At 37.8% G+C, this 13,038-nt stretch overlaps 1 protein-coding gene across 1 annotated transcript; it reads left to right on the forward strand.

Annotated features, from left to right (window-relative positions):
• Window positions 1-298: 298 nt before the first annotated feature.
• Window positions 299-7,316, forward strand: LOC125244495 (oocyte zinc finger protein XlCOF6-like; the record flags this gene model as incomplete). Its single annotated transcript, XM_048154571.1, has 5 exons — window positions 299-488; window positions 3,156-3,523; window positions 3,588-3,680; window positions 3,751-3,795; window positions 7,065-7,316. Coding segments are annotated over 5 exons (948 nt in total), but the record flags the coding sequence as incomplete, so codon positions are not given.
• Window positions 7,317-13,038: the final 5,722 nt, after the last annotated feature.

Genomic DNA, 13,038 nt, shown 5'->3' on the forward strand with positions numbered 1-13,038 from the left:
ATAAATGTTGTTTCATTTTTACATAAATATATCTGTTACACTAAATGATAATGGGACATTAAAACATTTGGTTTTCACAAAAGTCATTTGAAACATTAAAATAGACACTTGCATTTAATGGGTTTTCTATTTAAATTCGCTTTTGTACATTTCATTTGATGCAGACACTACAGTTTGATTTCTGGTCTTTAACCCTGTAAAAACAAACACAGTAACTGATATTTTTGATTTGGGCAGATCAGCTCCTCCAACCAATCTGTAGTTCAGTCAGTGAAGCTCCTCCCACAGCAGTCACATCATCAGTGAAGCTCCTCCCACATCACTCACATCATCAGTGAAGCTCCTCCCACTGCAGTTCATCAATAAATGCTGGAATATTCCCATCAGACGAGCACTGAAGCATCAGGAAGAGCTGAAAACTGCAAAGAACACGAGTGATCCAGAACTCTGCAGAATGAAACACACTGAAGATACTGAAGAACAAAGAGGTTGGTGTTTATTCTTCATTCATTCATGATGCTGAACAACATTCATGTTCTTGCACATTTAGATAAACTATCAAATACATACTGAACTTTTAATGACAACATTCATGTTAGAAAGATTCAAACACTTCTGCATATTTAGACATGCAGTTAAACTATGAAATGATACATATACCCCCTTTCCACCAGCACGAACCGGGTGCTAGTTCAGAGCTAGTGCTAGTGCCAGTTCGGAGTTGGTTCAACTGACGAGCCTTCTAAGAACCACTTTGCCTTTCCACAGGCAAGAGAGCCACTACAGAGCCAGGTCTTACGTCACTGTATACGTCTCATATTTCACAGCAAAGCTAGCGCCACAGCGCCAAACACAAATACACCAGGCTCGTTTGAGATGCATCGGCTTCTCGATCCAAAAGCACAAGGAGTCGTATGCTCTACAAACGCTCCCGCGGACCCGCGGCACCTGCCGAATCGGTCCGTGCTGCTCCGATGCATCTCGAACAAGCCTTCTATCAACAATCGCGGATGTTTCACTACTGTTGATGCTCATGGCTTTGCGAACCTACATCGGCATCCAAACACGGCCCGCCGTAATTTGTATATAGACGGAGATTACGATCGAGCTGCTATTAGCTCGATTAGCTGCTATTTCAAAAATGGCGGTCACAAGTTTCTTGTTAGTCACGGTAACCCCGCCCCCAGCCCCTGACGCAAGCGGTTCTTACTTCTAGCCCAGCAATGTTTTGGTGCTATTTACGAACCACTTTTTCTGGTTCGGAGCTGGTGCTTTGTTACCCCTTTTCCACCAGCACGAACCGGGTGCTAGTTCAGAGCTAGTGCTAGTGCCAGTTCGGAGCTGGTTCAACTGACGAGCCTTCTAAGAACCAGTTTGCCTTTCCACGGGCCAGAGAGCAGCACAGAGCCAGGTGTTACGTCACTGTATACGTCTCATATTTCACAGCAAAGCTAGCACCGCAGTGCCAAACGCAAACATACCAGGCTCGATTGAGATGCATCGGCTTCTCGCATAGCGATCGGAGCATGACATTAAAGCTCCGCGAGAACGATCCAAAAGCACAAGGAGTCGTATGCTCTACAAACGCTCCCGCGGATCCGCGGCACCCGCCGAATCGGCCCGCGCTGCTCCGATGCATCTCGAACAAGCCTTCTATCAACAATCGCGGATGTTTCACTACTGTTAATGCTCATGGCTTTGCGACCCTACATCGGCATACAAACACGGCTCGCCGTAATTTGTATATAGACGGAGATTACGATCGAGCTGCTATTAGCTCGATTAGCTGCTATTTCAAAAATGGCGGTCACAAGTTTCTTGTTGGTCACGGTAACCCCGCCCCCAGCCCCTGACGCAAGCGGTTCTTACTTCTAGCCCAGCAACGTTTTGGTGCTACTTACGAACCACTTTTCCTGGTTCGGAGCTGGTGCTTTGTGTGTCGAAAGACAAAGAACTGATTTGAAACTTGGCTCTGGCTCCGAACCAGCACTCAAATTGCCTTGGTGGAAAAGGGGTATGTGTGTCGAAAGATGGCTGACAGGGTTGTGAGTGTAACTTGAGCAAAATCTCTTCTTACAGTAACTTTGGTAACAGGGTTGATGAATGCAGTCATTTATTTGTGTAAAAACTGAGACAATGGATTGAGATAATTTTCTTGTCCTCCCATCATGCTGTAGAAAGAGCCCAGATGATGTCACTTCCTGGGCATCACAGTTTTAAGAAATCCTCTGGTTTTGAAAGGAGGAAAATCATGTCAGAAGTAACAGGATTGAGTGAATCATGTAGGACACTGATAATAACACATTTAAAGATGCAGTCAGTCTAGACTTTGAGCATGTGAACTTTCTACAGACACGGCAACGTCAAGATATGACGTGATATAAAAACATAAATAACAAATAAAAATCACTCCAAAATTTTAAAATATACAGTCTACTGCACTTTACTGCAAACTTCACTTGATCTTGTGTTTCTGGTGTCCCACATTCACATGTTCATGAAAGGAAGTCAGAGGAAGGAGAAGTCTGCTGTGAACGGCCCTTAATAATTACACAGTTTTAGGAAAATTATTTAAATATCAAATGTCAAAATATGGCTGTTAATATCACATTAGATCATTTTGTCATTGATTAAATATTTTACTGAAAATATTTCAGATCAATGTTTTCTTTATTTTCTTAATATTATTTATAAATTATCAAGAATTATTTAAGGGAAGGTGGCAGAGCAGCTATTTATGAAATTCTGTAGCCAGAAGACGTCCATTCAGTGCTGATTGTCTGAATTCAGTAAATCTTGATGTAAAAACATTTGAAATTGGAGTCAGATTAAACGAGCAGCTAAAGTAAAATTGAGACTAAATTCTAAAATTAAGTGAACTTCACAGGAGCGCTGAAAAGACGTACACACATTATACCTTCACCAGACCACTGGATTCTGTCGCTGGAACGACAGCTGGTCCTTTACGATTGGAAGATTAATGTTAAAGTTTCAGGGACATATGCAACTAATTTATGCAAATGCATCAAAATGATCGTAATGTTTTGTAGCAGTTGTCTATCACAACAAGTCTCAATTTAATGACCTTTAACTTCATATTTCTCTCTTTATTTTGATTTACTGAAAATGAAATGACTTTTTCTCTTTCATTTCAGAGCTGATGGAAGTGAAGGAGGAGAGTGAAGAACTGAATGAAGTGGAGGAGGAACATCATGACAAACCTGGAGAAAAACCTTTGAGTCGCTCAAAGACTAAAAAGACATTTTTAAAGAAAATAAGAGCCAAGAAATCTACAACCTGCACTCAGTGTGGAAAGAGTTTCACATCCAAACAATATCTTGAGATTCACATGAGAGTTCATACAGGAGAGAAGCCGTTCACATGTGATCAGTGTGGGAAGAGATTCAGTCAATCATCAAGCCTTAAAGCACACATGCGAATCCACACAGGAGAGAAGCCGTTCACATGTGATCAGTGTGGGAAGAGTTTCACTCAAAAAGGAAGTCTTAAGGAACACATGAAAGTTCACACTGGAGAGAAGCCACACACATGTGATCAATGTGACAAAACATTTCTCTGGGCATCAGAACCTGAAGAGACACCTGACAGTTCATACAAAGGAGAAGCCACATTCATGTTCTGTGTGTGGAAAGAGTTTTTCACTGCTGTCATATTTACATGCACATGAAAAAACACACACTGGTGTGAGAGAGTACATGTGCTTTGAGTGTGAGAAGACTTTTACTACAGCGAAACAATTTAAAACAGCACCAGAGAATTCACACTGGAGAAAAACCTTACAAGTGTTCACACTGTGACAAGAGATTTAGTCAGTTATCATCTCTGAAAACACATGAGAGGATCCACACTGGAGAGAAACCTTATAAGTGTTCACACTGTGACAAGAGATTCAGTGTGTCATCAAATCTGAAAACACATGAGAGGATCCACAGCAGAGAGAAGCTGCACACCTGCGATCAGTGTGGAAAGAGTTTCACTATTAAAAGTCACCTGAAGATACACATGAAGATCCATGCAGTGGAGAAACCACATCACCACAGTCTGAAATGAAGTAGTTCATTTTTATGTGCTGAACAACAAAATCTCTTCTGTGTAAGTTAGCCACAGCCAAATCTCTCCTCTCCAGCTATAGTTGGCGCCATGGGTGACAAGTTTTATTTTCTTTATTTTTTGCAGTTAAAAAATGTCTTTTTGTACCTGCATCAGCAAATTATTCACAAAAATTTTAAGCAAACAAGTTTATCCCTTTAACGACCCAGTGGTCCGCTGGCGGGACGGTAGTGTTATATGGTTAAAAATTTTGTTTTTTTAAATGAGGAGTATGCCATTAAATGAAAATGCCTTGTTGATGCTAGAGGTCAGAGGAGAATGGGCCGACTGATTCAAGCTGATAGAAGAACAACTTTGACTGAAATAACCACTCATTACAACCGAGGTATGCAGCAAAGCATTTGTGAAGCCACAACACGCACAACCTTGAGGCGGATGGGCTACAACAGCAGAAGACCCCACCGGGTACCACTCATCTCCACTACAAATAGGAAAAAGAGGCTACAATTTGCACGAGCTCACCAAAATAGGACAGTTGAAGACTGGAAAAATGTTGCCTGGTCTGATGAGTCTCGATGTCTGTTGAGACATTCAGATGGTAGAGTCAGAATTTGGCGTAACCAGAATGAGAACATGGATCCATCATGCCTTGTTACCACTGTGCAGGCTGGTGGTGGTGGTGTAATGGTGTGGGGGATGTTTTCTTGGCACACTTTAGGCCCCTTAGTGCCAATTGGGCATCGTTTAAATGCCACAGCCTACCTGAGCATTGTTTCTGACCATGTCCATCCCTTTATGACCACCATGTACCCATACTCTGATGGCTACTTCCAGCAGGATAATGCACCATGTCACAAAGCTCGAATCATTTCAAATTGGTTTCTTGAACATGACAATGAGTTCACTGTACTAAAATGGCCCCCACAGTCACCAGATCTCAACCCAATAGAGCATCTTTGGGATGTGGTGGAACGGCAGCTTCGTGCCCTGGATGTGCATCCCACAAATCTCCATCAACTGCAAGATGCTATCCTATCAATATGGACCAACATTTCTAAAGAATGCTTTCAGCACCTTGTTGAATCAATGCCACGTAGAATTAAGGCAGTTCTGAAGGCGAAAGGGGGTCAAACACAGTATTAGTGTGGTGTTCCTAATAATCCTTTAGGTGAGTGTATACATTAGCGGGCTGCAATACTGACAAAAGTAAATTTTCAGATCACATTGATTTCTAGTAGCATTTTTACCTAAATAAGGCCATTTTTCTAAACCGATTAGATGTATGCATCACCTTTTAAGTAAAATTCTAACATTCAAATTAAATTCAATTAAAATAACAGCACAGTATAGGGCTGTTATTACCAATCATATAAAATATTATTTTATTATCAACAAAATCTTTGCAATGCAGAGGTGAGACAAAAACGACATGAGAAATGGCATTAATATATTTACACAGCATTTACTATTTGTCTACATAAATTTAACTCAATATTTAAATATGAAATTTCTCATTTTAACTTTTTAATTAAAGGTGCTCTAAGTGATGTCACACGTTTTTAGGCCAAAACATTTTTTTTGTCACATACAGCAAACATCTCCTCACTCTCCACTAGCTGCCAGTCCCCTGAACACACTGTAAAAAAACGCAGTCTCTGTAGTCGCCACAAGCTCGAAAACGGACACAAAAACAAACTGGTGCAGTCTGAACCACGAAACATAATAAACATGCTCCAGCCAATAACCGACAAGAATGATTTGGGGGTGGAGTTTTGGGGTTAGTGCGCATGCACATGAAGGGGGGTGTGTAGAAGAGAGAAGCATAAAGAGGGAAGTTCGAATTATGTGATCTTGATATGGCCGACACATGACCAAAGCGACGACATTCTAATGAACACCTGGAAAAGAAAAGGGAAAAGGAGAAGGAATGCTGAAAGTCCCGAATTTACATAGGAAAAGCCTTTGAAAGGTGGCGAGAACTCTGGCGGCAGAAGGGCTTCCAATCCGACATTCAGGTGGCTCTTTTTTTGCTGGACAGGTGAGTTAAACCATTTTTTGTTATTCTAAATGGATGTTACGTTCATGTTCGCCTAACCAACACAAGGATATAAACACAAATAAGGATTGTTTTCACCCACTGTTTGTTATGAATTCGTTTATAGCCTATTGACAACTTTGACTAAATTTGTTTACGACGGAGCCATTGTTTATGCTTTCTGTGAAACGCAAAGCTAATGTTATCATGCTATTATTATTGCGTTTCCTTGTGTAGGAGCTGAAGTTATAATCTCAGGTGGTGAAATGTGCTTCTGGTAATGGGAGGATGAGGGAGGGTCTAGCTAGCCTCTGTTTTGTTTGGCAACACGTCAACAGGAAGTTACTCCACCCAGGATCGCTTAGAGCACCTTTACGTAGAAAAGGAATTATTTTAGCAGAGACCGTGGCCGACAAATGCAACTCAACAGATACAGGTTAATATTAACCGACTAAAACATGCCTGAGGACAATAGTGACAGAAAAATACCCTTACAGTGCTTTCACACTACAGTGGCAAAGCTCAGCCCAGTGCTACTGGCATTGAGAGTAGGGTTGGGTGTCAAAAATTGGTTCCATTTTAGAACTGGTTACAAATGTCCAAGAGCTGGATATTTAATAACCAGTCTTCATAATAAATTTTATTGTAACTTAAATGACTAAAATCTTGCTGACAAATGATCAAAACCTAGGATAGTGGCAAAGTTTAAACCTGTAAATTAATTAGTATTAGGTGTAAAAGTAATATATTGGTCTGGTTTTGAGAAAAGTGATACAGCCTAGTACTACACAAATTATATTGATGTGTCTCATGAGAGAAATTTTTCTTCAGGTAATCATCAATGTTGCATTTGTCATTTCACACAGAATTTGAATTGATTTTTTTACATTGTACATTGAATTTGTTAATGTAACAGTACATGCTTAATTACTAATATCTTTGTTCATTATGTTCTTAGGCTGACAGTTCAGAAAAAGATGCTACAAAAGAAGTTGATGTTGGCATTCTCATCATCACTGAAGAAGGCGGGAGCAGCACAGTTTTGCTAGAAAGGGAGATGATGGTGGATGTTGTGGTGGTTCTGGAGGAGCAGATTGTCAAACGTGACCTAGGAGATGTTGCTTTTGCCTTTGCTACACTCGTGGGTCTTCTTTACTATCTTAACATAGACTATCCCAAGAGGCTGAAGTACACATTTGAGGTGATATAAAAAGTGTTCATGGGCATTGGCAGTGGCAATAGTTCTGCGATTATTTAATGGACTCCGCAACAGTTTGCTTCAAGACAAAGTGTAGTGGCAAGTTGTCCTAGTTAATGTCATCAATACAGTTTCAGTTGGTAGCATTGATTTGTTAGTTACACAAATGTTTACTGTTTGTACACTAATCAGTAGTTGCATCACACCACCATTTTGCATGGTTAAAAAAAGTTTAACATATTTGTTCTAAAATGCCACTGAGTTAATCTAAGCTACCAAAACTTGTTGCATGTACAAGTTTTCATACTTTTTTTTTTAGAAAATTGTTCGACAAAAACATTATGAAATGAAAACTGTTAAGTTTTTTTAGATGATTGTTTGACAGACGTTATGTAATGAAAACTTAGTTTTCATACATTTTTTTGTAAAAATAATTGTTTGACAAACATACTTTTTATACTTTTTTTTAGATAATAGTTCCACAGTTAATATGAAATGTCAATGTTTGTTTTTAAAGGTGTTTTTATATTAAACACTAATACTAAATAGCATGCTGTCAATTTTGAAATAAATATACATTGCATGTTCTTAAATGTTCATTCCATTTTTATGTGGTACAGTAGAAAATAGAAACTTGAGTTGTGTGGGCAAATTACATAGTTTGGCCAGTTGAATGAACTTAACATTACTAGTGAGATTAACTATTCTTGAAAAAGTAACCTGGCTGAAGTTAATTCAACAAGACGCTTAGTTTGGCCAATTTGTACTTACAAGTTTATTCAACAAAAAGCTTAGTTTGAACAACTCCACGTTTGTTGGTCTCACTAATTTAATGTTGTTTCAACTTGAATTTAGGTTGGCACAATTTTCTCGTCTAGTTAGGCTTACTAAAAACTTGTTGGTTATACAAAATATAAAGTTGATTAATTCTAGGTTTAAGGAACTCCAATATATGTGTAAACAACAAATGTTTTTTAGCTTATTGAACACAACATTTTAAGGCAGCCAGGTTACAAATTATTTTAAGTTGAATCAACTTTTCTTTTTTTTCTTTTTTCTTTTTTTTTGCAGAGTACTTCAAAGGAATCCACAGTTTCCCTAATACATTACAAAGTATAGTTGGATATCTCTAGGACCAAGACTGGGAAACAGTAAACTTCTTAAAACATTTTTTTTTTTTTTACTCACATTATTAATGTATCCTCTGAGGGTAACATTCCCTCCTGAGGTCAGGTTCTTCACCAGTTATTTCCCTTGAAAGAGGAAGCAGGACTTCCATGGCTAACCTCTCTTCTTCTTTGCTTAGTGGAAGGGGGGAAGTTTTAAAAATGCTCGCCTTGTGATTTACAATTATGGAGTCTTTTCCATATTTTTTTTGTACTATGTAATTTTTAATAATATGTCTGATCCTCTTCAAATTGTGGCTGGTCAGACTGTGGACATGTGAAGGCTTTTATGCCATCCCACAAGGCAGCCAAAGTAGTGGTCCGCTGTTTGTCTGCCTTGATGACCCCATCAACTGTCTTGAAAGTTAGTGTTCTGCACGTGGTGCGTAGCATCGCACTCTTATTGGCTCTGCTCTTTCATATGGTGATCGTCTCGAGGCTATTCTGGAAACAATGAAAAAAAAAAAAACGTGGTCAAAAAAAATTAATTCCGTTGAGTGCATAATTATTAGGCAAGTTGATATTCTGATCATATGTTTAATTATTTAATAAATTAATTATTTAATTAATCAACTAGTTATTTATTTATTTATTTAATTGTAGTAGTATTTTCATGTAGTTTGACTATAGTTCTCTTTCAGCGTGTGTGAGAGAGGGGGAGCACGCGCGCTTGCAGTCAAGCCTTTGAGAACGCGCACATGACGTCACACATAAATAATGGAAATAACGGTATTAACGCCAGTGTTTAAAGCCATTAAAGCCAGTGTTTGTACAGTAAATGTACAATGATTTCACACATATATAACGGTACAAAACGGACATTAACGGTATTAACACAAAACCATTGTTTGTACAGTAAATGTACAATGATTTCACATATAACGGTATAAACGGATATTAACGGTATTAACGCAAAGTTTGTACAGTAATCTAAAACATTTAACTTGTAGGCTGCCTTTGGTACATTTGCCGGAAAAGACAGTTCTTTGACCAATGGGTTATATAAATATGGTAAAAGCGTGGCTGATATTTATTTATGTTTTTGTTGTTGTTGTTTAGAATTGTCCTGTGAAAAACAAACTGTTCCATTGGACTGTTAGTGTTAGGGTAGGGTATATAGCTATTGTATTATTTATTTTCTTCATATTGTTAAATTGATATTTGTAGTGGGATTATTTGTATATTATTATGTGGATTTTATGATTTAAATTAACTTAAATTGGTTAGGTAAAAGAACTTACCTCATGAAAATTTACTCTCCTCTTGCACCTGCCTGAATGGAGTCCTGTTATGCGCGTCCAGGTCACAGACTTCACCTTATATACCCTCTGGTTCTTTTGCAAGCCTTGCACATGAGTAATAATTCAAATCTTTACAATTTAAAAATAAATTGAAAATAATTTATTTAAATGTAGCTTTATATCATCATGCTTGTACAAATAATTTTTAATTGAAGATGTTCTTCTTCAGGTTTATACATCCAACATTGAGTATAGCCATTTTTAAGTTTGGAAACAATAGGTTGTATTTATAATGTCATACTTACTATCTAACAGTTCTTACTATCTAAAGTTTTTTAAATAAGTTACTAATGTACTAGTTATAAGTACATTTTCCCAACTGTGTTACTTAAGTACATTTAATATAAATGCACTAATTAGCACTAACACTTCAAATGATTTTAAGTGTAGTCAGATAGAGTATACCAAATATACAGTGTTTTATAAGTGCATTACTTAAAAGTGTGCTATGAACGCTTTACATAAACATTTACTGTATTTTTATATATACTGTCACAAGTTCTATTTTAATGGATTTTCATGAAGAATATAGTACAAATTAATTAAGTAAACTCTATACCCAGGTGAAAAACATGCAGTAAAATACACTTTATTTTAGTACACTTCCATAATGTACTTAAAGTGCTCTATTTTCGTGCACTTATTTTGTACATAATATACTAAAAATTCGATAATTAGATAATCTTAAGAACATCTAACTGTACTCAACTGTGCTATTTTGAGACACCATGAATATGAACTAAAACTTTTAGTATATTAAGTACAAAATAAGTGCTTGAAAATAAAGCACTTTAAGTACATTTTGGAAGTGTACTAAAATAAAGTGTATTTTACTGCACTTTTTTTCACCTGGGTAGTCTTGCACACCCCTAGTAACTACCGATTTAGTCATACTGCATGTGATTATCTACAAACACTGAACTGCAGCCAACCGATCAGGGGTGCATTTCCCAAAAGTATCGTTAGCCAACTAACATTGCAAGTTCCGTCGTTACTTATATTGTTCATCGATTTGGTGTTTCCTGAAACCATCATTCAACTGAACATTCGCAAACTGCATTGCAAACTTGTGTGGTTGGAATGGTGTGGTTAGAAGCATAGTTTCTTGTTTTTATGACATGTGGACTTAATAAATTGTTATCTTGAGCAAAATAAGCAAGCTGCATGTCATTGAATATATATTTTATTTTGAATATGTACAAATGTCATTTATATATTTTAGTTTGTCAAGATATTTAAAGCACCGTTTTTGGAGAGTGTGCATGTGCATACGTGCTCTAGTACATCAGAACAAGCATATAATTGAATCTGGAAATAAAGCAAAATAACAGAAAAATGAGAATTAGTCCTCTGAAGTCTTGTCCACTATTTATAGCAGAAAATCTAGCATTAATTTGATCTCAAACAGATTAATTTAAAGAAGTTATAACTCACCAACTGCGTGACATCATTCACCATCATGGCTGAACGACAGGTTTGTAATAATATGGTTTCGGGAAACAGTCGTGACTAGCAAGTTTATTTGTTCAACGATACATCATACTATGGTAGTTCAGCAGCGAGTTACATCGTTGTTCAGGAAACGCACCCCAGACCATCCCTATTTGTAATATTAATTTGTTATTTGTTTTTGCAGAGGCTCTTAAGAACAACCCCCTGACGTCCAAGGTTAACTTGCAAGAAGCGGAGAGGGCACTGTCGAAGTGGTTTACTGGAGCAAGAGACAGAGGAGGACAGAGGGCAGTGAGAATGCACCAAAAGTTGGCTGTAGCTTAAAGGAAAACTTCACCCAAAAATGAAATTTCTGTCATAATTTACTCCATATCAAGTTGTTCCAAACCTGTATAAATTTCTTTGTTCTGCTGTACAGCAATGAAGATGTTTAGTAAATGATGACAAAAGTAAATGATGGCAAATAATGACAGAATTTTCATTTTTGGTGAACTATCCCTTTATGGTTGAGTTATAACAACATTTTAAGTTGCTGCTTCTGTTGTAGTGCTTGTATTGAAGTACTTTATTATAGTTGTAGTTTTCTGCCATTAAATAAAACTGAAATTGAAAGGATTTCAGTCTCACTGTGTTCTCTACTGCATTCTGCCCTGGTAATTGTTTGCTATTTTATTTGTGTGGTTTTGCTATTCAGATTACTATTCAGGTAGAAAATAACATATAGATAAAAGTTGTGCATTGTTAACATGGTAGTTTGTCTTAGTGAGGAATGCATTTATCTTATTTTAAATTGTTCAAAGTCTTATTCTGGTCAGAGCAGGGGTGGGTATGGGCATTATGGTCCACTGAAACCTTGAAGATGGGACCAGGATGGGTTTTGCATATGTTAAATATTTGGGCCCTACCTAACACCCAGTGAAATCCTGCATATAATCTACATGGGAAATTGACAAAGGGCCAACATGGAACCCATGGACAATCCCTCTTATAACCCATATTTCAAGCCCATGTAGTACCCACATAAAACTTAAAGCTGGGACCCATATGGGTCTTGCACAAGTTGCCCAGTTGGTGCCCACCTCGTGGCTAGTGCAATCCTGCATGAAATCCATCTGGGCAATTGGCATGGGGCCATTATGGAACCCACGGACAATCCCATATAGAGCCCATTTTTCAGTGTCTGGGTTAAATCTGGGACCGAGATGGGTCTTGTGCATGTTGCCCACTTGGGGCCCACCTATTGACAAGTGCAATCCTATATGAAATCCATGTGGGCTGTTAACATGGGGCCATTATGGAACCCACGAACCCTGTGGCCTGTCATCCTGCTCCTTGAACTGATTGTATATATCCACCTTTTAAAATGTGTGCAAATACAACAATGTTCTGTGTAGTAACTTTATTTACATTTTTTTTTTAGTATTACAAGACATCTGGGCAAGAAAAATAGGAGGAAGACTGTGGAGCAAGGTATGGGCCATATAAAATATTCACCTGGGATCTTGAGCGCCTCCGACCAGGGGCGAAGCTTGAGAGTGAGGTGAGCTTTGTCTTCACAAAATTTCTAATGCTTAATTCATAATCATAATGCTTTTTAACCATATGTTCAAGTGTCAAACTGTGAAAAAATATTTGAGCCACTTTTCTGTTCAGGTTATCAATGCATACCTCACTTGCATAGCAAGGAGGTATGCAGGAAAGGCATTAGTAATCGACTCATTCCAAATGACAGATCTGTGGAAAGGCAAGGCCACTGTAATGAAAAAGGTAAACAGCTTGTTTATTTTTATGATTACCATAAATGTTGATGTTTAA

This window comes from Megalobrama amblycephala, linkage group LG14 (genome assembly GCF_018812025.1).
Source record: "Megalobrama amblycephala isolate DHTTF-2021 linkage group LG14, ASM1881202v1, whole genome shotgun sequence".
Classification (NCBI taxonomy): domain Eukaryota; kingdom Metazoa; phylum Chordata; class Actinopteri; order Cypriniformes; family Xenocyprididae; genus Megalobrama; species Megalobrama amblycephala.